The sequence below is a fragment of the Micromys minutus genome (assembly GCF_963924665.1).
Source record: "Micromys minutus genome assembly, chromosome: 10".
In the NCBI taxonomy this organism is placed as follows: Eukaryota; Metazoa; Chordata; class Mammalia; order Rodentia; family Muridae; genus Micromys; species Micromys minutus.
In genome coordinates this window covers 33,715,233-33,741,127 of record NC_137979.1, presented here as the reverse complement: position 1 = coordinate 33,741,127, position 25,895 = coordinate 33,715,233, and the positions used below count along the sequence as shown (strand labels likewise).

At 48.9% G+C, this 25,895-nt stretch overlaps 2 protein-coding genes across 3 annotated transcripts in view; both read right to left on the bottom strand.

The window, feature by feature from the left end:
• Positions 1-648: 648 nt before the first annotated feature.
• On the bottom strand, positions 649-11,835 carry RASL10B (RAS like family 10 member B). Its single transcript, XM_080922643.1, has 4 exons — positions 11,654-11,835; positions 8,726-9,082; positions 3,663-3,787; positions 649-3,103 (listed from the first exon to the last, which is right to left on the bottom strand). The coding sequence occupies exons 2-4, from the start codon at positions 8,939-8,941 to the stop codon at positions 2,833-2,835; spliced, it is 612 nt and encodes a 203-aa protein (XP_080778769.1). The 5' UTR covers positions 8,942-9,082; positions 11,654-11,835; the 3' UTR covers positions 649-2,832.
• A 4,613-nt stretch (positions 11,836-16,448) lies between these two features.
• Positions 16,449-25,895, bottom strand: part of AP2B1 (adaptor related protein complex 2 subunit beta 1) — a 100,697-nt gene continuing 91,250 nt past the window's right edge. For both annotated transcript variants that reach the window (XM_080924339.1, XM_080924340.1), the window contains 2 exons: positions 22,886-23,040; positions 16,449-18,775 (listed from right to left, as the gene is read on the bottom strand). In XM_080924339.1, coding sequence (XP_080780465.1) covers positions 18,701-18,775; positions 22,886-23,040 — 230 coding nt within the window. In that variant the 3' untranslated portion in view covers positions 16,449-18,700. The remainder of the gene's footprint in view (positions 18,776-22,885; positions 23,041-25,895) is intronic.

The window sequence follows — 25,895 nt, the reverse complement described above, 5'->3', positions numbered from 1 at the left end:
GAGCCTCAGCCTTTTGGATCTTCTTCCTAAGACTGTAGAAGTGTAGGGAGGTGCAAATTCAAACGTGGTCTCTGCTGGAGGCGATGGGGACAAGGTAGGGAGAGCTGTCAGCAAGTGAGGCTTCCTTATCAGCTCCTGGTCCTCATAACCTTGGACAGCGACAAAGGCAGCTCTGCACAGAAGGCTGGCTACCCTAGACGTGGACTTCAAAGATTTGCCCCTGGTTCTGGGAACAGGGATGGCTCAGGATGATAGAGGGACAGTTAATGGCACCCATCACACTTCTGTGTCTAAGAAGCTATGGTTTCGAGGCTCCAAATTTGACCCTGACTGGGAGGAAGATGTAGAAGCAGTTAGGACTGAGCCTTGTATGCATCTGCTAAGGCAGGTGTGTGGCTGCAATTAGCGGGAGGGAAAGAAGTCACATCCAGAACCTTTTCCCTTTGGTCTCTTGGTTGGTACTGAGGTTTCGGGTGGGGAGCACCAGTCAGTCTCTCTCTCTCTCTCTCTCTCTCTCTCTCTCTCTCTCTCTCTCTCTCTTTCTCTCTCTCTCTCTCTCTCTCTCACACACACACACACACACACACATTCTTCAGGGACCCCCTTCTCCCATGAGCAACAGACACTAAAGTAGAGAAACGAGGGAAAACACTCCCTGATTTTTAATCTTTCAATAACAGCTCAGTGGGTGTCACACACACTTCCAGACCCTGTGTGGGAAACCCTGGTTGGGGAGGGGAAGGACAGAGACTCAGAATGGGGGTGAAGGGACCTGAAATCCAAGACCTGGGGTGAAGAGGAAAGAGTGAGGGGGCTACATTCCAATGACTCCCCAGTGGAGGTAAGCCAGAGGTCTGGATCCCCCCACCCTCACCTCAAGTGCCCCAGAGTTGGGGGGTGATCGGGCACATGGGAGGCTGCCATCTTTACCCACACCCCGAGGAACCAGTGGTGGGGCTGCAGGAAAGTGGGCACCCCTCCTCCTTACCCTCCCAGCCACTCTGAAGTGGGGGGAAGGGGAGCCACCACCTCTGTTTCAGAGGGAGGCTCAGAGAGGGCAAATTACTAGCCCAAAATTGCTCAGGACAGCAAGGACTAGAACCCAGAACAGTGGGCTGCCCAAAGTGAGGGCTGCTGATATTGTACTGCAGCGCCCCCGCTGGGTAGAGGGAGTGAGAGTCAGTAGGGAAGCAGAAGAGAGAATCATAGATTCTCTCCCACACGGGAACACCATAAATTCCCCATCCCACCCCTGCCCCCAGCCAGATTCCTCCCCATCACCTCTCTGGGTACCTGATTTCCTGGTCTGTGCACTGCAGCCTTGGCAAAGGCTATGTACCCCTGTATATAGGTGTCCTATGTACCCCTCTTGACAAAGGGTCTTTATTATGCTCCCAACTGGACCAGGGCCAAGGCTGAGGGTTCAGCCTCAGGAACTTTCTTTGGCCGGGGCTGGGGACATGGAACCACTTCTTCCTCCCTCCCTCCAAGTCCCCGAGCAATCCCTCGGACCATTCCTGGAATCTCCATTATTATTATTTCTAAATCGGTACAAAACTGACAGTGATCAGCTCCGGTGACGAGAGGTAGAAACCCGGCCAGGCAGCCGGGGAAAATGGGGGGGGGGGAGTTAGGGAGTAGGGCCAACCTGGTGTTGGGATAAGGGGTCAGATCCTGAGGGCCTCCATGTATGGGTGCGGATGCATGCCTAATCTCTCCCAGGCACAACCCCCTCGTTCTTACTCTTTTCCTGCCTCTTCCCCTACACAGTCTGATCAGACAACCTGAGACCTGATGGAGGCAGAGTCTTAGGCAGTTGGACTGAGGTGGGACTGGGACACAGAATCATCGATAGCATAACACGAACCCCTTTTGGGCACCATCTCTCCCCTCCCCCAGTCCCCCACAAACTTCACATCCCCCAACGTAGCAGCCCATCCTAGTGCAGGAGGTAACAGAGAAGTGGGATCTAGGCATCATGGAGAGAAAACGATCCTCTGAGGAATATTCTCTCCACACTGTCAAACAAAACAAAAAGAATTTAGCCCGGGAGCAATCTGGCTTTAGGGTCAGGAGGGTTGAGGGGCACCCGGCAGGGACCATTGAGTTAAGGCTGGAAGGTAGGTGGTTGCGTCTCTGGGGGCTGCTGGGCAGGGAAGTCTCCCTGGATGAGGGAGAGTTCAGCCTTCTCTCCCTGACGGCCGTCGGACCTCAGCCCTCGGACCCCTTGGCTTCGGTCCTTAGGACACCTGCATCTTTCTGCCCTGTGCCGGTGGTGCTGCCGGGGAGAAGGCCTGGCATCAAAAACCTGCCAGGATCCGCGACAAGGGGATGGAGGAAATGAGAGCCCTGTGAGCGGAGCTGGGGAGCAGGGAGAAACACTGGAGGGTAGATAAGACAAATGAGGACTGACAGACACTCTAGAGGACAGACGTTGGAAAAGGGGACATGGGGTAAAGACAGACACACTGTGGGGAAGATGGGCAGGGGCCCGGCCAAGACAGCACCTCCTCACCCCACCCTCCATTTCACATGCTCACCCCTTGGCCTACTGGTTGTGGCCCTTCCTGGGGCCGGGCACTACACTACAGCACTGAAGGTGGCTGACCCAAAGAGACCCAGGTAGGAGGGGAAGACGGGGAGTGGCGGGGAGGCTCCCTCTCGCCCTCTGATTCTCGTGGGGAGGTGTGTGGCTGTAGGGGTGCTTCAGGCCCAGAGCCCAGAGTTCTCCTCTGGGGGGCTCCCTGCTCTGGCCCTGGTGTCCCGCGGGAGGCTGGCCCCGCCCCGCCCTCCCTTTCGCTGGGACAGTGCTGCTGCAGGGCGCACGCGGTGTCACATGATGGCGCAGCGGTTGCGGCGCAGCGCGCCCTGGAAGCGCAGGGCGGCGTGCACGTGTTTGCAGCGGGCGCAGCCCACACTCTTGAGCAGCTCACTGAAGAGCAGCAGGATGTGCCAGTTGTACTTGGCCGAGCACTCCACGTAGCCGCACTTCCAGGTCTTGCGCACCAAGTGCGACACGTTCCAGCGTGGAATCACGCGTCCGCGTTGCAGGTCGCGCTTGTTGCCCACGATGATGATGGGCGTCTCCGAGGTGCCGATCACCCTGCGGGTTGAGGCAGAAATTTGGGGGCGCTGCCAGTCTCGCAACCACTGGGCTCCGCGCTAGCGTGTGCTCTGTTCCAGGTGCAGCCCCAACCCCTTGAGGAAGGTTACATCTTTAAAGAACACATTCAAAAAAGGCGACACTATTGTTCTGCCTATTTTACAGACAAGAAAACTGAGGCTTATATGTCAAAACTGATCTGTGGACAGCCCCTGCTCTTCACTATTAGTGTAGCCAACATCATAAGTCGGGGTCCCAAAAATGAGTCAACAGAAGTGGGGTACGTGACCCACACCTGTAATTACAGCACTCGGGAGGCCTGAGGCAGGGGGATTTTGAGTTCAAAATTAGCCTGGCTACATAGTGAAACCCTGTCAAGAAAAAAAGAAAAGAAAAAAAAGAAAGGGGGGTGGGGACTCGTGGGTACCAGAAAATTCAATACATATCACCTGTGCCCCATTCTCCAGCGCCCTGGTCTGTGTTATCCACACCTCCCTTTGGAGACAGGCTAGCATTAGGGCATCCACTGAGGTAGCGATAGATTGTCACAGCTCCTCACCTCGTCTCCAGGATCTGCTGACGGATAGTCTTGACGTACTCAAAGCTGTCAAAGCAGCAGATGTCATAGACCAGGATGTAGGCGTGGACGCTTCGGAGTCCCCTGCAGCAGGCATCTGCCCACTCCTGCAACACCCCAGCCAGTACCAGTCAGAGAAGCCATGAGGCCTCCCAGCCTCCGGCCACCCTGTCAAACAGACACCAAACAGGTCCTTTCTATCCCCCACCCCAACTCCCAGAAGGCCAGGCCCTAGGAACACAGGTACTGAGAATTTTAACTTTTCCTCCCCGGTCAGGATAGAGCAAGCCACAAGCTGGCTGATTTCCTGGCCCACCACACTATCTATGTGGATCTGGAGATCGGATCTGTCTGATCCATCCATCCAGTTCTTTGTTCAAAGTGAATTTATAAATTCCTGTGAGAGTATAGCCCTAATCTAGTGGTTGTACCTACTGTAATAATTTCTTCCGAGGCTCAGCCAAAGCTCCAATCTATCACTTTTCCTGCAAGCAGGGAACTATGCCCACCATCTTCTATATCTGAGGCCATGGATTATATTCTGGTTACAACTATCCTATTTCTGGTTTCTCACAACTGCCGTGAACATTCAAGAGGGTCAGGACCAGGCGCTAACAGCAACTGCTCTGGTAAGCTCTCTCCACGGTGCTGAACCCTACAACCCCTGCAAGCCCAAACAAGGTACCCCTAACAAAACCCTCAGGTTGCTGTCTGAATGCAAGCATGAGAAAGATAGGAACTGGATGCATAACAGGGTGTGATAGGGAAGAGACACAGGACTCTTGATCCCCCTGCCTCTGTCTTTCAAATTCTGGGATCACAAGCATGCATCACCACGCCTGGCTTGACTATTTTAAAATATTTTTTCTGAGAGAACTTCTCATGGAGGGGCTCATGGAGCTAAAGCTCAAGATGAATAGACCCATGGCAAGGCTAAATGTGTTAACGAGAAGGTTCCCTAAGAGATTAATTAGCTAGTTAGTCTGCCAACAGATGTAATTGCAAAAGTCTGTTCAGGAAGACAGCGCGCAGAAAGGAGGTCCCCGAAGCTTTGGGGCAGAGACCTTGGGAGGTAAAGGAAAGCAGGGTCTCCTCTCATAAGGCCCACAGACAAGCCTAGAAGAGGAGGAAAGGAGTGTGTTGTAGTCACAAAGTATGTCCTGGCACGCCTGAGACCCTGGGTTGCACCTCCAGAATACACAAAAGGAAGACCAGAAGGAGGCAGAAACATGTCTCTGACATAGCCAGCTTGCATGTGGTCGAGGTAAGTGTTTCAGCTGAAGTAGAAGGGGCAGACTTGGGTGGCAGCTGTGGAGTGTCGAGTTGGAAGTAGCACTTCCGACTCAAAGGGCTTGGGAGATGCTGCAGTGGGTATCCCTGGGGAGATGATGTGGCATCTTTGTGCTGAGGTTTTAGTTTTTGGTGCAGAGGCAGGATTCAGGGGACAGATCTAAGAATGCAGAAAATCACAAGCCTGCTTCCTCCTAGACCAGAGAACACTGTGTTCAGCAGGTCACCCATTACCTTGGCATAGGGGTGGGGAGGGCAGGGGCCTGCATGCCTCTGCAACTCCCCTCTCACCCCATAAGAGGAATGGAGATCCCTAGAAGAGGGAGAGAGGATAGGTTCCACGCTGTAAGCTCTCTTCTGGGCTGCCAGAGAGCAGCTGCCAGACTTTGAGGGTGACAGTACCATCCCTCCTCTGACGTACTGCCTCCTCAAGGGGACCCCGGGATGCCTCCCACACATTCTTCTCAGGAGGCTCCTAAGAGAGAGCAGCAGAAAGCTCCAGATTGGCTAGGCTGTCCATCCACTCCTCAACTGAAGGGAAGAATGGAGCAAGCTCGGCCTTCCTGCCAGTGTGTTCCACATAGGGTTCTAATTTGCTCCCCTGGAGGTCATCTTTGGACTGAACAGGGGATGGACTGAACATGTAGCCCAGTGGTAAGGAATGTGCTTCATGCACAAAGCCCTGGGTTCAGCCCCAGGCTGACAAAGAGGAAGAGGAATGGAAAGTACAGCTCCAGGGTCTCAGTCGTCTGGCCCCAGCCATATGTTCTTGGGCATCTCCTTTGGCAGGTTGCATGTGCCCTTTACCTTCTGCTTTCTGCTCTGGAGGAGAAGGTACTGTGGAAGGTAACAGTCTTAGACTTAAACATGTATTACTTCATTTTTAGAGAGCGGCCATCAAGATTCTTTAGGCTTATATTTGATCGTAAAGTTGAGGTCCCTTCTTAGGACTTCTATACAAAAAGCCTTTTAACCGTGCTTGGGGAGTGAAATCTTTGACATCATAGCACCAAATACAAGGGCAAATCGAGAAGAAAAATGTTACCAGGTCTTGCGGTGCACGCCTTTAATCCCAGTACTTGGGAAGCAGAGGCAGGCATATTTCTGAGTTGGAGGCCAGTCTGGTCTATAGAGTGAGCTCCAGAACATTAGGAGCCATGTATGTAGAGAGACACTATCTCAAAAAACCAAAGAGAAGAATAGGGAGAGAAGGAGGAAGAAGAGGAAGAGGAGGAAGAGTCACACAAGTATGATACTGCACGCCTTTAATCCTAACACTTGGAGGCTAGAGGTTTAGGGGTTCAAAGTCATCCTTGGCTATAGAAAACGTTTTGGGTCAGTTTGAATTAAATGAGACCCTAACTCAAAAATAAAAACAACCCCCCTAAATAATAAGAACCCAAAACAGGCAAATGATATTAGTAGTTCTCAGAGGAAAACAAAACAAAACAGAAACACTAAAGAAAGCCTTAAACATACAGAAAAATACACAACCTCACTCATGTGAATGCAAATTACAGATTACACGGAGAACATCCTCTCTCGTATTCTAGAGTAGTGGTTCTCAACCTTTCTAAGGCTGCAGCCCCTTAGAACCATTCCTCATGCTGTGGTGACCCTCAGCCATTAAAATATCTTGTTGTTACTTCACAACTGTAGTTTTGCTACTGTTATGAACCATAATTTAAACATCTGACATTCAGGATATCTGATATGTGACTTCTCCAAAGAGGTCACAACCCATAGACTGGGAACAGCCGTTCTAGTGCCGAAAATGGTCAAGTTTTATAAGACACACAACTTTTAGAGACGGGTCTCTGGAGATCCCTTTCAAATCCTGTCCATTGCAGAAACTGATCCTGTAAATAGAGTGACGTACGTGCAAACCGACTCATGCAAAGGCTGTTTATTCATGTGGCACTGACCCAACTGGTATAAGATTGGAAACCACCCAGTTGTCCAATCAGAGGAAACCTCTTTGCAGTGGAGTTCTGAGTAGCCATGAGAGTGAAGGTGTTCTCCAGACTGGGACAGGAAATAGTAGCTTTCATTACAGTTTTAAGTGTAGCGGCACACACCTTTAATCCCACACTTGGGAGACAGAAGCAGATGGATCTCTTTGAGCCTGATCTACAGAGTGAGTTCCAGGACATCCAGGGCTACATAGAAAGACTCTGAAACAAAACAACAACCATCACCCTGCCTCACCACAAAACCAAAACCAACAAAAAAACAAATGGTGAGTTGAAGAAGCAATGGCCAGGCATGGAGGTGCATGCCTGTTATTCTGGCTACTCTGAAGACATACAGGAGGATTTCAAGTTCAAGGCCAGCTTGGGCAACAGAGCAAGATCTTGTCTCTTAATAAAAATGAGGTAAAAGCCTACGCACACAGCTGAGTGGTGGTGTGTTGGCCTAATGAATGGAGACCCTGGGTTCTATTCCTAGGCATCAAACAACAACCAAAACAAGACACAGAACATCACAGGGTTTATTTTTTATGTAAAAAGGGGGAGGTGCAACAAGAATGCATCTTCTTACTTGAGTGTCAAGGAACAATCAGAGACACTGGCTAGGGAGAATAAGCAGAGGACAAAGGAACAGAGACAGGACACACTTCTCTAGGCCACGATTCAGGCATTTCAACTGCATCTGACCTGTTCTAAAATTAGCGAAGATAAATACACAACTGAACGTAAAAAGAGTAACTTGGGCTTGGAGCCAGGTTTCAGTAACGTTTACACGTGGAAAGTAGAAGGTTCTGGCCTGAGACTCACTGCCCTGACCTCTCAGGCACACTGTGGTACACATGGTCACATGCTAGGATGAGGCTCAAGCATGTACAAGATAGATGGGAGACCCTCCTGTGCTGGGGGGGTTGCTCAGACTCTCTGAGCTCCTGCAGGGCCCAGCCGGAGGTGGCTGAATCCTCTATTACAACTAGCCAGGCTCTCTGCATACTCTGGCCAGGGGACTCTGCAGGGAGCAAACACATCTGGGAGCTCAGCTTCTCCTGAAGTCAACTTTCCCTCAAGCCAAAGGCGGAGAGAGGTGTAGAGGCTCTGCTTCTAAAAGCTGGGAGTAGATGCCTGGGGATGCAGGGACCTTTGCATTTAACTGCGAGGAGACTAGAAGCAGGTCCTGAGGCTGGGGAATTGGATACCTGGAAGAAAAGGCCCTTGGGCAAGAGATCTGATTGGGGTCTCCAGAACTGCTGAGAGCACTCCTTCTCAGGTGTCAGTCTGTCCTGCTGTCTCTTCTCTAGAAGACACTGAGAGCATGAGGCTGTGGCAGGCAGAGCTGAGTATGAACGGGCAGTTAGTGTTCTCCGCTCTGCTTCTCCTGCTCCGACTTTGTTGAGACATCACCTTCCATGAACCCACTTCCAACCGGTGCAACTTCAGCTCCCTCGTCTCCTTCAAAAGCAGCATTCACTACATTGCATAATAGCTGCCTGTCTTTTCTACTAACAGGTCTTTTCTCAGCAGACTACGAGTTCCTTGAAAGCAAATCTCCATTATCTGATTTTTGCTGACCATTCGTTCCTGGTGCCCAGTGCAGGGCCTGGCACACATTAAACACTCATCAGATAGATATCTTCTGAATTCACTAGCACACAAATGAGCACCTTCTTACAATGGCTTTAAGGAGGGAGGCCCAGGGTGTGGTGTCGGGACCGCTGACAGTGTGGCCAGAGCTGGGGAGGTAGAATGAAGTCTCCCTTTCCCCATTGCCTGTTGCCCAGTGGAGCTTACCTGCAGTGTGTTGACAGGGAAGGCGCTGATGGGTGGGAAGTCCAGGATCTGCAGGTCGTGCACATGGCCATTCATGACCACAGCAGGCAGGTAGAGGCGGCGGGTGGTGGTGGGCACACAGACCTCGCTGAACTCGTTGTATAAGAATTGGCGCACGATGGCACTCTTGCCCACACCTCGCGCCCCCAGCACGGCCACCCGGTAGGTGGAGACCATGCCTCCCGCCCCACTCCGCCACCGCGTCCTTGCCTGGGGCTCCTCCGGGCTGCATATTCCAGGGGCTGGGGGCTCAGCCACCGTCAGGACCAACCATTGCTCCCTCTGCTTGCCTCTGGCCCTCTGTGGCCACCACCTAGACTGGGGGACAAGAAGTGGGGTAGGGGGAGGGCTCAGTGCTCTGTTTACCCCTGGGCCTGTGCTGAACTTTCCCACCAGTGTGTCTTTGCTGATGCTACCACTGCCATCTGGAAAGCTTTCTTTTCCTAGACCCCCCATCTCAATCTATTCCCAAGTTCTTCACCTTTCTTGTCCACTCTTTTTACAACCCTTGATTCTTCACTGGGTCTGATTCCCCTCAACCAAAGCATACTTCGCTGTACAACAGAGAGAGCTCTCGACTCTAGATTTAAATTCCAGTCCCAGCCCCAAGCTGGGACAAACATCAGCTCCTCTCCATCTCATCCCAAAGAGCAAACGGCTTTCAGTGGAGGCCCTCTTGGCATCCTCGGGGAAGGAAACTCCTTTTTGTACAGAGCTGTTCTCATATTCTGAACATTTTAATTTTGAGACTCTCAGGAGATGAGTGCCCACAGCAGCCTCCAGTTACCAAGATGGCCCAAAATGCCCCCAGCATTTCCCAAAGTCCCTCTGAACTAGATGACTGCACTGACTCTAGAGAGTCCTACATCAGAGCATGGGCTGCTAGCCTGCCTACACAGTTATCCTCGGTCAATACCCCGAAGGGAGAAGTATTCCTATTTGCACTTCAGAGAAGTTCCCTGTGCTCCAAGCCACACAGCTGGGAACCTCAGCTACTTTCTATGGGTTTCGGTGCTTATCAAGTTTAAGCTTAGTGATGCCCAAAAGTGACAAGCTAAAAGCCGGGTCTGAGTCTTCGACTTCCCTTGGAGCTCAGAGGGCCTGGCCGCACACAGCTGCTGCCCAGAAAGGGGCAGGACTCTGGAGATGAGTTCATTACCTTTGCACTTGCTCAGTTCCTGTCACTTTTAGAGCTTGAACACAAACCCCAGCTTTGATGATTTTTAGCCGTAGGTCTGTGGGTAAAACATCTTCTTTGGAGTCACACTCTACACGTGGGCAGAGCGGAGCCAATAGCCCCCAAGATTGGTGACCCTCCTCCCTTAGTAAGTGGGTGCAGAGAGGTGGTTTACTGGGATCTGTTGGTTTTCATCGTGTCACATTTTCCGTGTGTGCGTGTGTGTGTGTGTGTGTGTGTGTGTGTTTGTGTTTGTGTGTATAGTCTGGCAGAAGCATCATGTTCTTTTCATATATGCATGGTTCATGGCTGAATGTCCCTTAGGCTGTCCTGGTTCACAACACTCAATCACAATTATGCATGTGTGCACAATGGCAACTAAAGGTTTCGAGCAAACCACCAAGGTTTGATTCCCAGCCCTGCCTTTACCTAAAGCATGACCTTGGCCAAGAAACGTCATAGATAGTGTGAAGCCGTCCACAGAAAGCCCAGCGCCCGGCACAGAGTAGGTATCACAATGGATAGTGGTACTGGTCATCTAAGGTTTGCCCAGACACTCAGTTGGACCTCCTGGCAACCCAGGAATGGGTCACTGTCTACAGTTGCACGGGCTCATGAACTTGTAGTGTGTGTACCTGGGCACCCATACGCATGTACAGGATGCCTTTCGTTTTATTGAAGAACAAAATCTATCACCAACAAATCAAGACCCAGAGACTTAGGGAAGAAAGCCGCCTTTAGCTAAACCTAACCTTATGTGTGCTTCATGCACGTCCCTTCCCCAACAGGTGCTCATCCGAGCCTGTTCCCTACTGAGATAAAACTAACCCTCCCACCATGGATATCCCTTCAGGTTCTCAGGCCTCTGGGGCATCCCTGAATACTGCCAGCTTGGCAGAGACACTCAGCTGGGTTAATTACATAACAGCACAAGCAGGTGGGGCTGGGGGAGTCCTGGATGGTACAGAGGGCAAAGAGCAAGAAAGAGCAGACTTACTCTGGGTGTGGCGAGGATGTACCCTACCGGCAGATTCTCGAGCCCCCAAACCAACTCTTTCTGAGTAGTAGCAGAAAAGGAAAACCAGATACAGTCTGGGAGTCAAGAAGTAGGTACAAGAACAGCCCCCCTATGCACAGGCCAGCCTCTGGGACTACCAGGCCTAAGTGTGGCCCTGTCCCCAACTCAGAGGGGACAGATGCCCCTTCAGTTCTTCCCAGGGGCAGGTCCTAGGTTCAAGCGGTTTACTAAGCCCACATGTCTGGCTATGTGGGGGTTAAAGGTCTGTCCCAGGAAGCAAGGCCCAGGCCCCCTGAGCTTCCCCAGGGCCTGCATTCTGCAGTGAGTCTGCAGACAGCTCCCGGCAAGAGACAGGGGTCACACACTCGGGCCACCTTCTCTTTCTAGTCCCTTCCCCGGCCTGGACATCTTAGATCTCTGCCTCACACTGGGGAGGTCGGGGTGTGTGTGTGTGTGAGGATCCTAAAGGCCGGGTCCTACGTCCTCCGGTAGTGTGTCCCTACCACGTCCGCGTGGGGGTGGGGGCGACGGCGGATGCCGGGCTCCCAATGACCCGATCGGTGGCAGGTGTGGGGGCTGCAGGAGCCCCGCTGGTTGCCAGCCCCAGCTCCACTCCCACGGCCGCTTGCCCGCCGCCCCCTCCCCGGGCTGCCCCTCACCCCGCGGTCACCCCGCTCCTCTTCCTCCCGCTTACCCGGGGCCGTCCCGGCTGCCTGCCCCCTGCCCTGGCCGGCGCGGCCGCGCTCCCCCCGGGCTCCGGCGCTGCCTTGGGCTCCCCCGCCCGGGGGGAGAGTGAGGGGCGCCGCCCGCGGCCCGGGCGCGGCGGGCTGGGGCGCGGGGGGCCGCAGCACCGAGGGTCGCTCAGCTGCTCGCCCTGCGGAGCGCGCCGCCCCACTCGCGCCGGCGGAGGGGGAGGCGGGCGCGGGGGGTTCCGCTGGGTCCCCAAGCCCGACGGATTCACTGGGGTGCCGCGGGACCAGGTTCTTAATCCCTAACCTCGACCTTCATTCCTCCCCTACGCCCCCAGGCCCCGCGACTGGAGAATGAAGCTCGAGCCTGGACGGGTTGGGGGCGGGGACGAGAAAGGCCCCGGAGCCTCTGCCTTCCTTGCGACTCCCTTCCCACACTGCCTCGTACCCTGCCCTCGGCAGGGCTCGTCCCCTCCTCCCCACGCTCTGTCCTTCTGACCCTTACCTATACAGTCAGTCAGCGACTGGCAGATGCCCAGCGTGTGTCCTGCCCTGGGTGCTGGCATCCAGATTCTTGCTCTTCCACCCCTGAAGGACGGAACAGAGGGTGGTCACTCTCACCCTTCACTGCGGCAGGGAACAGCAGGCCAGGCTAGCGCCAAGCAAAGCTGGTCCCCTGCCAAAGCATGACCTCCACTCCTCTAAGGCTGCGGATCCCTCTCCTCTGTGAAATCCCAGCATTTGCCGGGCTCGAGGGCGCATTTCCTCTTGTGTTTAATCTAAAATAGCCCTCACCAACATATTTTTATCAGTAGGTAACATCCCAATGTGGTAAGAGTTTTGCCTAACTTCCCAAGTTAAATCCCCAGAACATTCCACGAAGGAGGCTGTTACCCCCATTTTACGGATGAGATCACTGAGGCTGAGAAAGGATGAGTAGTAACTCCTCTTACTTAAATGCAAAATGGAATACAAAGGCCGTGTCACTAGCAGGGTGGCTACGCTTTGGAAATGCTTTGCAGAAGGTTCACATAGTGGAGAGGTCAAAGACAAATAAATCCCCGTGTGAAGTCAAAAGGTGCCTTAGAGGGCAAGCACCTTAGAGAGGTCAGCTGAGGCTGGGAGCAATTGTTGGGTCTTGAGTGTCCAGAGACCTGACAGAATGCCTTAGGCTGGAAGAACGGGGTCAGAAGAAGCTGAGAGAGATTGAGACCTTCTTGACCGCTTCTTGATCCCCTAAAAGGGTCTCAAAGACCCTGTTTTACTTTTCTTGTTGGTGTGACAAGTACAGAAGTGACTTAAGGGAGAGCCTGTTGGTTTTGGCTCATTATTTACAGGTACAGTCTATTGTGGCCAGAAGGCAAAGTGGTGGGAACGGAGGCTCCTGGCCCTGTGTGCACAGCCTGGAAGCATAGATGCATGGTAATATTACGCTCGAATTTTCATTTCCTCTTTTGCCTTTGGAGTTAGTCCATGGGATGGTGTTGCCTAAGATTCAGGTGGGGTGTCCCTTCCGGTTAATCTTCTCTGGAAACACACTGACAGACAAGCCCAAAGATGTGTTTCCTAGATTATTTCAACTCTGGTGAAGTCAACAAGGAAGATTAGCTCTCACAGACCCAAACCAAGAGTGTCCTCAGTCCTCTACTGGATGGACAAGGGCCCCTGAAGCAGCGCACCACAGCTTGGCATTCATTGCCTCTAGGGCGGTGGGGAGAAAGGTCTGGTATGCATCCACCAAGGGTTTTCCATGCCGGACTGAACCCTACAAACCTACCATGGGTTCCACCTAGCTCACAGAGCCCACTTCCCATCTCCTACTGGACTCTGTGATTTGGGCATTTTTTTCCTACTGTTGTCCCCATCTCTGCCGTGCAGAAAGCATGGTGGTCATACATCTGTGCTTCCCAGTCAGACAGCTCTGTATTTGACTCTAGTTGTGTCCTGTGCTGTGTGACTGAGGCAAGAAACCCGTGCTGATTGAAATAGACTCCAGTCCTGTCACCGGTGCAGACAGGACCTAAATGAGCCACAGTGTGTAAAGTCTTCCCAATACCTGGCTTGGAGCCCGTGTGTGTTCTCTCTCAGGATGGTGGGAAAGCATTTCCGTTTATTCTAGGTGGGCCCAAGAGTTGTGATTGGGTTTGAGAAGGGCTAGAGCAAATGCTACAGGATTAGGACTGGGAAGGTCAGGGCTCCTCTCTCAGAGAACCACTTTGGGGCTGGGTGGGAATCAGATGTGACTTGCTTAAATCACCTAGGACACTCTTTCCTACTGCATCCAAAAAATCTTTCACCCTCATCATGCCTGAGGACACAGGCTTTCTGTTATGCCCCCAGGACATAGATCCACTTCTGCTCGAGGGAGGGATGACCAGACATAAGAAACCCAGCAAGGCTGTCCCCTACAGATTATGAAACCTCATACTAGCCTTCAGTGGTATCTCATTTAAAGCATTGCTTTTATTTAAAAACAAACAACAGTAATATCTTTATAAAATGGTACATATGCCTAAAGTTAAGCTAATTCATTTTGCTTTGTTGAGAGCTGATTTGGGGCCTGTTTACTTTCCTCTGTTACTAGGGATAACCTTGCTGGGAAAAGTTCAAAGGGTTTGGTCCTTTGATTTGTTTGAGCATCTTGAGGTTGTGGTTCTGCTAAGGATACCTGGTGGCTGAGATACAAGTTCGCAATCTCAGGTTGGAGACAAGCAGTTGTGTGTGCCCCTTTGTAACATCTGGAGCCAGGGCGTGGAAGGAGACAAGGGCGAGACCCATTCCTGACCTGTCAGAACTGAGGACCCCCACAGGGATATCAGAGGCTGGCTGTGAGTAGGTTATGAGTTGGAAGGACAGACAACTGATACTGAACATTCACCCTCCCGAACTCTACACCAACAGTGAGGGATAGGAGTCACACTTTCTTAATTCAGGTGTTGGAGTTCTGCCTGGAGGATCTGATCCTAGAGATGGCAATCTTGTCCCCAAAACAATGCTCTCAAAACAATAGCTCTTCAGAGCTACTTCTTCAACTAAGAATCTAGGTCTCCCCCCCCCCCCAACCCCCAACTGAGGCTTTCCCTTGTTGGCAGCATCAAGAACAGCAAAGCAAAATCTAAATGAGAACTGAGAAGGCAAGTTCAAAGCCAACTTGAAACTTTTCAAGAAACATCCTTGTTGCTAATACCATGTCTGGGGGCTGGCCGGGATTCTAGGATTAGTGTTCAGGAGATAGAAATGGGTAACAACGGGGGAGGTGTGATCTTTCCCAAGTGCCATACCAGCTATTAAAATAAACAGGCTCTTGCTTCTTAGAGCTGAGGGTGGCAGGGAAAAATCTGGGTCCAAGCAAGACCGGAAGTACTAAGGCATGCAGTGGGAGGAAGGCCCAGACTGTAGAGTCCTCAGAAACAGCATACCCGAGGCTCATTCTAGAGGTAGAGAACAATGTAATCTCAGGTTTAAGTCAGGGGTGAGGGGTCAGCTGCTCAGAGCATATGGCTCTCTCCGGACTTAGGAAAGGTGGATGTAATGAGGAGAACCTTTTTGGGAGTGAAAGAGGAAACTGACATTGTTGTTAGATGTGGTGCCTCTTCTCCCCTAAAAAGCAGGGGATGCTGAATTCGGATGGGCAGGGGAACAGGATAAGCAAGTATCATGGGCACTGAGTGCATTACCATTTTACCACAACACAAGTATTACTGAGTGCAGTAATGAATGCAGACGAACAGGCACAAGCCTCTCCCTGCTGGTGCTAGTGGCTACTTGGCTATTATATTTTTTTTTAAATGCCTGCGTGGGGGTGGGACACAGGAATACCATGGTGTGTGTGTGCAGGTCAGAAGGCAACTTTTGGGAGTTGGTTTTCACTTCCCACTATCAGCACACATTCGGGTTCTGGGGTTGTCAGAGAGCTAGGTGCCTTTATCACTGAGCCATCTCATCCTGTGACTCACTCATTAAACATCAGTGTCATTTCTGAAAGCTCTCCATGTGACTTGTGCACCTGAGCTGGATCCAGGTTATACCCTCTCAGAGGCAGATCTTAAGACTGTTCTTCAGATGCCTGACTCTGAACTTCAACTAAAGGACCCTTTTTCCTTCCAGGGTTCCCATCACAGCTTGGAATCCCAGCAGAGGGCCAACAGTTGTCAAGGACAGTTCAGTGTCTAGACACCAGAGGCATCAACTGAGCGCCCAAGTGCTTCTTGATGTTCCTCTACCCTGTTCCCCTAGGTGCTGTAGGAGACATCAATGCTGTCAGCTCAGCAAACCACACAGGTGCTCCAAGCCATCCAAGTAGTTATGGACTCCTTGGAAGATTTAAAGCAGTGGTTTTCCTATTTGCTTGGGAGCATGCAGGCCCTGGGTTCTAAAGGCTTTTGCACCTGAGTACACAGGTACCTAGTAGCAGCTCAACTCCGCCCCTGCCAATGGCTGTGCCGGTAGATACTGACAACCCAGGGGGTAAGACCAGTACCATTACCTAGCGTTCTGGGAACCGCTGCCAGAGCGATGCTCCCTGGGCACACCTTCCTGAAGTTATGGGACTTCAGACTTGAACAACTCCTGGATTCCTGATATGGTTTTTTTTCTCAATTCTAATTTCAGCTTGCTGAACCCCTCGGGAGGGATAGGGTCATTAAAAAAAAAAAAAAAAAAGTCCTTTCTCTAGCCAGCTATGTATTGTCCTGAGAACAAAGTACAAACCACAAACTTTATTTTGTGTAAATGAGTTTATTGATGAATACACAAGGTAAAGGCTCCCCAAACCCCACCCTCCCCAACAACAGATCCCGACAAGAACAAGAAAATAAGCATTCTTGGGACAGCTTTTCCCTCCCACACCTGGCTCCAGCATCCCAAGCTTCACAATACGGACCAGGCTGGGGACAAACACTCGGAATCTGACCAGAAAGAGCTCTGGTGTGTTTGCTTCCCTGCCCTCTGTACTTCAGCTTTCGACAGAGACACACACACTTGGGCCAAGGAGAGCAGATACAGGGTAAAGTGACCCCAAGTCTCCCAATCTGGCCAAGCTCCAAAGAGGCCTGAAGGGAAGCTTCGGGAAGGTTACAGTCTCTTCAGGAGAGGTCCTTGCCTCTTCCTATGAGAGAGGCCTCAGTTTCTGGAGTAGACACGTTCTGGTGACACATGCACTGTTGGGAAGTACAGTTTGCTCTGAGAGGAGAACAGTGCATTTGTTGTGTGAATCCCTTACACCACTCATAGCCAACTGACTCCAGGAATCAGCATCGTCAAGGGAACTTGGTCAACTTGCTTTTCCACCCAACATACCACCAACCTACCTGCCTCCCACACAACCCTGCAGCATTTCCTACTCCCTAGGTGGCGAGGGAGGGAGAGAGGGATGTATTTCTTTTTCGACAGCCAGCAATCCTCTTAAAGATTCTCAAGGCTTAAGAAACTTGAGAGAAGCTCTGCCAACTGGGAGGAAACAGGATCGCTCCAGACACACTTTTAAAGGAAGCTGGTTTCTACTCTCATCTTTCCAGGCTTTCCTCGGGATCCAGTGAGCCAGGTCTGAGTCCTGCATGAGGTCTTTGGACCCTGGCATGCTTCTGACTTGAGCAGAGGACTCTGAAGGGACCCCGAACACCAGACTGTACAACAAGCGCCACATCTCAAGCAGTGTGAACAGTACTGAGCAGAGTAGTGTGAGGCTTTCTTCGATGAATCATACCAATGTGTTAGGGAGGGGACTTCACATCCCCAGCCCTTTGTGAGATGACAAGAACTACATGGCCTTCTGGAATGAGCTTACTCTGCTTTGGAGCCTGAGTACCATGAATGAAGGGCAGAGCAGTGAGCTGAGGGACAGTGAGAACTGGCAACATCTCTACACACTTCTACACTCACTCACTGGCCAGCCTCCAGAACTGTGGCTCCAGGAAAGCCTGGCAAATGTCAGCTCTACTTTCACTCTCGTTAGGTGGATGCACACTGGTAACTGAGATGTCAACTGCCACCTGATGCCAGTGAATGGGTGGAGCACCAAACTCAGTATGGAGTGTGCAAAGAGCCACAGGAAAGGCAGAAGGCTTTGAGGAAAAGAACAGGGAACCAGCCACACCGGGAAGCTGATGGAGCATCAGGGAACTGTCTCAGCTCTGCTACCCAAGAGCCAAGAGGCCTCAGCAACACACTTTTTGCCTATTACCTTTGTAGAAAAACAGGGTTGGATAAGTCATTAAAGTCTGTTTTAACTCTGAAACATGGATTTGAAATCTGAACGAGTCCTGAAAAACACGGGGAAGGAGGCTAGGGGAGAGCGCTGTGTTCTTACCCATGTCTACTCGGCCTCCTCAGGATGACTCCTGGGTTAGTGCTTGGGCAGGAGCACACTGTACCACCTCTCCGTGTTGTGCCCACCTGTCCAGTGTCCCTGCACTGGGAAACATCAATGACCACCACTGACATACATGTAGTTGTCAAACCAGACAGCCTGGGCAGAAGGGAGCTGGAAGGTGTGGCCAAGGAAAGAACTGGACAGAGTGGGGTGAAAATGCAAAAGATCAGGAGCAGGGTTGCCCCTCCCCGACCCAGAAAGGGGCAGGGCCATACACGTCTCCAATAAGACTGTCTGATGAGGGTCAGTCGCCCTTTCTACTCAGTGTTCTACTTCAGTTCCTCATCTGTACAAAAATATAAAACAATAAGGTGCAGTTTATGTTTCAGTGACACTTTTCCTTGCTTTAATCAGTTGCCCTTTTCTGCTTGTGAAATGAGCTTTCAATTACAAAATATCAAACTACACTCAAGAGAGTGTAAAAGGCTAGCCATTGGCACAGCATGGAGAAGCTCACAACTAAGGACAGAGAGCATCAGCAGGTGGCAGAGGTGGGGAATGGTGGAAGATGTCACAGGAAGCTAACCTACCAACGGGGTGAATGCTAATGTCAGCACAAGATGACTGGCCACTACTGGGGTGGGTTCCGCAGGGTTTGGGTTCAGGCTCTACACAACAGTACAATGTCTTCCAGTTAAGAGTTCTTGGCTTGCACCGATTACAGGCTGACTGGACCCATTTATTAGTTTTTCAAAATGCTGTCGTAGACCTGATAGATGTACTGAGAGACTTCAGGGGCTCTACACTTCAGCGACAGCTGTGAAGAGGAGGAGAAAAGAGATTAGCATGGAAATGGCATTGGCTCCAGAGGCGCCCAAGCATTCACATCAAGACAGTTTCTGACACTGAGACACTCACTCTATGACTGGAACAGCCAAGAGAGAGCTCACATTAATACGAACCATCATGAGCTTCAGAACTCTAACTTTGCTGGTATCAAGCTGTGCTGTACGTCTACCTACAGCCTGTGTGGCTGTCTGAAGTATGAAAACGATCCAGGCTAACATCAAAGCCTCTGACCCAGGGGAACCAGCTAATAACTAAACATCAATATAAAAAGATTCTTATGGTAAAGAACAAAAAATAAACCCAAATTTGGACTTTTTAACTGTATTAAGGCTAAGCAAAATATTACTAGTAATAGTAAAGCATGTAAAATATATCCTATAGAAAATTATATATATGGCTGTCATTTCTCTTCTTTAAGTGGAAAAGTAACAAAGTTATCCTCCACAGTGTATTGCTGTGAGATTTTATATTATCTCTTCACGCTCTTTATAGAAACCCTGGAAGATTTTACCACAGTACCCAAGATGAAAATATTTGGGGGAAAAAAAGGTAAAAAGATAAAATCTTTTCAAGTACGTCAATTTATGAATTTCCTAAAAAACTAATATCCTAATGACTTAGTTAAGTGGGAGCTCATGACTGACTCCTAGCACTTGGGAGGCTGAGAAGGGAGAAATGCTGAGTTTGAGGTTAGCTTTGACTATACAGTGAGTTCTAGATCAGCCTGAGCTAGAGTGAGACGCTATCTTATAAAAAAACAAAACACAGAGTTGGGGAGGTGACTCAGCAGGTAAAGTAGCTGGTGTATAAACTTGAGCAGACAATTTGGATCGTAAGCACCCATGTAAAAAGCTGGGCATATTTTTGTGTGATTTATCACCATTGATCTATCATTGATGTCAACCATTTAGAAACGCTGCCCATCAAGACCTACCAAGAATGCAGCAACAACAGAAAGGTGTATGGGTAATGGAAGGTGGATATAGATTAAAAAGTGTTCCACAAAGACAAAAACTCACACTCTCTTTTTTCTTTTGGATACAAGGTCTTATTATATTGTCCTGACTGCTCTAGAACTCTCTAGGGAGATCAGGCTGGGTTTAAACTCAGAGAACTGCCTGCCTCTACTGCCTGAGTGTTGTAAAGGATTAACGGTGCAGTCAATAGGCCAGGCTCCAGCCTCTTTTATTTTTATTTATTTATACTTTAGTGTACTGAATGTACTTCTAGGCCATTAGTTGTTATTGTTATTATTGTTGTTGTTATTATTAAAAATCAGATATAAGATTTACTAGTGGACATGACTGGTAAGGTAAAGGAGCCTTCAGAGTATAGGACTTGCCACTTACCCAGGGGACTACAAAGGGATGACCTTGACCCTCAGCCATCATGTCTTCAAATTTATGTGAATTAAATGTGGTGAAGTCCCAGTCCTCAGAGATGTGCCTCTTCTGGAGGCCAGTGAATTGAACATAGCCCTGAGCAGGGCGTCAATCTTACTCTGCAGCTAAGTGCATATGAACACGATCACCTGGACAGTAAGAACGCTGGCCACTTTACCCAGAGACCTCTCAAGGAACCCTCCTGTATCTGTCTTTCTGGACCTGTCAGTTCTAGCACAGTGGAGTGTTGAATATCAATACCACCTTTATCAGAACTTTTTATCCTGTATATGTTGGCATAAGTACAAACAGCCTCTAGGGTTTTAAAGTGCAATTGCTCACATTCATTTGACTCCATGTGACCATTAAATGAAATTTATTCCCCTTTGCCTTCTTCTTTCCTAGGTCTAAGATGTAGCTCTTGGCATAGGGATGTTTTGGCAAAAAAGAAGCTTCAGGTAAGGCTTCTTGTGGTTTAAATGAAAATGGCCCTCATAGGCTCACAGGGAGCAGCATGTTTGAAGGTAAAGCCTTGTTGCAGTAGGTGTGGTGGGGGTGGGGGGGGGAGGTACAGGTAGGAGTGGGGGTTTTAAATACTTAAGTCAGGCCCCGTCTTTCTCTTTTGATAAGATTTGCTGTGGTCATGGTGTCTCTTCACAGTAATAGAACATCAACTAAGACACAAATGTGCACTGATACATATGAAAATACATGCACATACCACAGAGATACATGTGAAAAGAAACTATGTAATGATTTATTTTCTATAACATTCTCAAATGATGTAATTATGAAGAACCAATGAGTGCTTGCCAGGGTTGGGTTTACATTCCAGCACCGAGGAGGCAGAGGCAGCTCAATCTCTGAGTTTGAGGACAGCCTGAACTATATAATGAATTCCAGGCCAGCTAGGGCTACATGGTGAAACCTTGTCTCAAAATCAATCAATCCATCAATCCATCAATCAATCAATCAATCAATCAATCAAACAAACAAACACCCAACTCCAGCAAAACAAAAGCAACAACACCAAAAAACCACCAAACCACAAATGATCCCTCACACTGAGAAGAGGTCATTCTGTCCCACCCTGAGAATGTAATGTACGGTCTCATTTATGTCTACAGTTACGTTAGGTATTTTCTAGTCTTGAAAGTAGATATCTAAGATCTTAAAATGACAGATTATTACTCTGAAGACAAGCAATATGTCTGGCTTGGTGGTACAAGCCTTTAATCCCAGAACTCATTTAATTTCAGTACTTGGGAAGCTGAGGCAAATGGATATTTGTGAGTCTGACACCTGCCTGGTTGAGTTATTCTAGGATGGCCAGGGCTACATTTTGAGATTCTGTCTTAGAAACTTGAAACAAAAGAAAACAAGAAGTAGCAGAGATAGCAGGGAGGGCATACACCTCAGGGAAATCTCTCAGATGCTTCCTGGGAAAGGTCAAGTTGTTTGGATTCGGCAGCAGGCACATGCTTGGCACTCCGCATATACCAGGCGGAACACTAAGAATCTCTGTTGGGGTGGTACTACTCCTTTGATGCACGTTAGCATAAACAACAGCTGTTAAAATTAAGAAATGGGGTGACAGAATAAAAGGCTCTCTGAGTTTGACTTTTCACCTTCCTCAGAACTAGTCACTATTGAATCCTCTGTCAATCCCTTCAAAACAGCTTAACAAGAGAATTACAGTATTTCCCCATCTCAAGGCTTGTTGGGAGAGCACATTTTACATCAGCACCAGAGCACAGGACCAGTTTTCTCTGCCGAGCAACATCTGAGCAACATCTGGAAACTTTTACTTCTGTTCAGTGGGATACTGGAGGTTTCTCAAGCTACAGGGGAAACCTACAGGCTAGAGACTTCTCTCCCTGTTAAAAAAACCATGGTTAACAATGATTAAATCATGGCTTTGTGGTAGTAGTTGTGTCTAGACCCAGATATCCTTAAGGCTAAGAACTCTGAATATAGACAAGGTCTAATGTAAACAAACCAGGAAATGGTTTTTTTGGTATGAGTGCTGAGCATTCTGCTCTATCCTTTCTGTCACACACCTTGAGACAGGTCTCTCACTGAACCTGCTGAGGCTGAAGCTGGCAGTTCAGCAAACTTCAGCGATCCGCTTGCCTCCTCCCAGTGCAATGCTGAGTTTCCAGCATGTGTGGTTATATCCTGCTTTTATGTAGGTGCTGTGAGACTGAACCCAGGTCCCTTTCTAGATCTCAGCCCAGAACACTTTTTTATTTTATTTTAAAAAAATTTTTTTGAGGCAGGGTCTCACTAAGAAGTTCTGGTTAGCCTCAAATTCACAATCTACCTTCCTTTTCTTAGGATTATAGTTGTGACTATGATACTCAGCTAGAAACATTCCTCTTAACAGCTTATTCTAGCACCAAATTGATGCTGAGGAAGCATCTCTATGTGTCACAGAAGTGATGGTTTACAGAACTCCCATTGTCAGAGGTCTACCCTGGTCTACCCCCAGCACCATGCCTTGTAAGTCAGAAGACCACAGTGAGGAGAGAAGGCATTTCATGAATGCAACTTGGGACTCCCTTACCGAATACTTGTTTTGGGGCATCTCAGGCGGGACGTACTTCTCCAGGCCTTTGTAGTACACTAAGGAATAAATGTATGGGTTCTTACCTCTGTACTCTAACCCATATCACATACTCTGAGAAAGGCCTTACCGTATAATTGGGGTTTCCTGGCTGGATCCGCAGCTCTGCCAAAATCCAAATGCCATTAGTGAGCTTCAGGGACTGGTACAGCATGTCCTGCCCTTCCACATTCCTCTTGGCAATAGTGTAAACATTGTTGTTTTGCAACTTGCTGGAAACTGTGTCTACAAATAAAGATTAGAAACTTAAGATTTTCAGTTAAAGTTGCCAATGAACGGACACATTCCCTTCTCTGCCATTCTTGTGAGCCATCACATATCCTTGAGTTCCCTGATGAATTCTAGTGCACACACACATTTCCAGAGGTTCTTCTGATTCAGAAGGGCAAAATAAAGGGCCTGCCTGTCACGTTATCAGACAGAAAACAATAAGGTGAACTAACAGAGGTTTATGTGTTACCTAGGGAAGTTAAACGATAGATAGGCCTCAAGGTTTACTAAGAACAAACTAAGTTGTCATGTTAATTATTTTTCCCACTGCCAAAGGGACATGAGAAAGAAATGGTTATGTTGGCTCACAGTCCCAGGGTACAGCCCATCATGATGGGAGTCATGGCAGCAGGAGTGAGTGTTCAACACTGCATCCAGTCAGCACAGGACAAATGCTAGTGCTAACTTGTTTCCCCTTGTTCCTTCAGGTTAGGACATCACCCCAAGGAAGGAAGCCAGGTAGAGTCAAGGTGTGTCTTCCCATTTCAATGAATGAATCCAGATAATCCCACATAGGGACATGGCTAACCTAGTTTAGATAATCACTCACAGATATGTCTAGAGGCTTGCCTTCTAGGTTCTAGACTGTCAAATGACAGTATTAAGCATCACAATGGTAGACAGGTACAAATACTCTGATGAGGACAGAGAGATGGGTGTATGGGAGTATTCATTTCTAGAATACTGCTCCCCAACCAGGAGAGTTTTACTGACTTCCCAAGTCACTACTACTGCACGGTGAGCCATATGGGCCTCAGTTTCATACTTTTAGATAAGGAGGGTTGCACAAGTCTTTTCAAGTCAGATTTATTAAACTGGATATCTAATTTTTTTAAAAAACAGGCAAACAAATTCTTTAGATGCTAGAGAAGACCATGCTTTCAAACACACAAAGAAACGGAGTGCTTATATGAGAGACACCGAGAGGCCCGAAGCTGTGTGGAATAACTGCTGCCATGTGAGCGATGCCTCTGCACTCCAGCTCAGGGCAAGCGGGCTGGTGTTCTTGTTACTGCAGCATCCAAGAGACATGCTGCTCTACAACTAATTAAAGGTCATTTCTCTATCTGAGACGGTGCAGTGTCAGAGACAGATACACTTTTAAAATTGGAGATGATATGCCAGGTGTGTTAGTGTATTTAATCCCAATACTCGGCGGGAGGAGGAGGGGCAGGGGCAGACAGAGGCAGGAGGGAGGGATCTCTGAGTTTGAGGCTAGCCTAGTCTACAGAATGAGTTCCAGGATGCCCAGGGCTACACAAAGAAACTGTCTAAGAAGAAGAACTAGAGATGATGATAAACACAGCTTCTTTGTTAGCTCCTTATTAATTAGCTTCATATGAAAACTCAGCTTAGTCCAGGAACTAAAGTCTCACAAAAAAGTATATTCTGGTGTGGTCTCTAAGACAGGAAGCATGACAGCCTTCACCCCATGCATTAATGGTAACATCTTTGCACAGGCAACCTCATGTTTGCATCGCTGGCTTTCTCAGGTACCTGATATCAGTATCTATAAATACGGATTTGAATGTTGTGTTGACCTGGTGCTAGAAATGCTACTAAAGCCACGGGGTTAAGCATCTGCTTGAATGAAAGCTGGTGTCAGAGACACTTTTCACTGATGTCCTTCACCCCCTGACCAGGCAGCCCTGGGGATGGCAGTACCACAGTCTCATTAAGTATTTTTAATTAGTTAGTTATTACTTAATCTTTTGCTTTTTAAAGTTTTCAGTAACATCACAGAAGAGTAGTTACCTTAGGGGCTGGAAAGATGGCTCAGCAATGAAGAGCATTGGTTGCTTTACAGGAGGACCTGGATTCGACTCCCAGCTCACAACTGTCTAGGACAGTGGTTCTCAACCTTCTTGATGCAGTTCCTTGTGTCGTAGTGACACCCCAACTATGAAACCAAGAGATTCACCGGCCTCTGCCTCTGGAGTGCTGGGATAAAAGGCATGAGCCAGCACTGCCCGGCATTTATTTTGTTGTTACTTCATAACTGTAAGTTTGCTACCCTTATGAACTGCAATATGAATATCTGATATGAAGGATACCTGATACGTGACCCCCATGAAAAGGTCATTCAACTCCCAAAGGATTGCAACTCACAGGATGAGAACCACTGGCCTCTAAGGGCATAAGGCATACATGTGGTGTACAGACTTATATGCAGGCAAAACACCATACCCATAAAATAGAGAGAGGTAGTTTTATCCCACACCCAAAAAGTGCCTCTATGTAACACTGCTGGAGGAAGGAGCCTCAATAAACTCTGCAATTATCTCGTGGGGGCAGGGGCAGGGGGTGGGATGGGCATAGCAGATAGTTCTTTGCTGTCAGTCATCTCTTGGGGGGGCAGCCAGCTCTTGCTGTCACTCTGGTTCCTACAGTGAAGTGCTCTTGCAACTTAATGGGTTGCTAAGCAACATCTCCAGCTGGAGTTTGCCTAATGCTTTTTGAAAGGGCTGTCTTTAACACACATGGAGTTGCTTTAAGTTGCAAAAGCTTTTTCTAAGTTTCAAGGTACTTGCTTATTTTCCAGAGCAGCAGAAATCATGCAGGGCAGGTGCCTTTGTTGAGCAGCCTTCTTGTTGCAAAGGCACACATGTGCTTTATTCATATATCGAGGCCTACATGATTTTCACCATTGTGTAACAGATGATAGGAAAGGAACAGGGCTCTGCTTGTGCTGAATGGATGTACTGTGATTTCTATTAGAAAGTTCAACAGAAGGAGAGTTCTATAACAAAAGTATGTAATTTTTTATATTTTTAATTTTTATTTACTTGTTTTAAGACTATTATTATTTA

Coding starts and splice junctions, on each gene's coding strand:
- RASL10B (XM_080922643.1), bottom strand. CDS start 8,941: ATGGTCTCCACCTACCGGGTGGCCGTGCTGGGGGCGCGAGGTGTGGGC. Junction 3,788..8,725: donor TCCCTGTCAACACACTGCAG/GTAAGCTCCACT, acceptor GGGGTGTTGCAG/GAGTGGGCAGATGCCTGCTG. Junction 3,104..3,662: donor CAGCAGATCCTGGAGACGAG/GTGAGGAGCTGT, acceptor CTCAACCCGCAG/GGTGATCGGCACCTCGGAGA.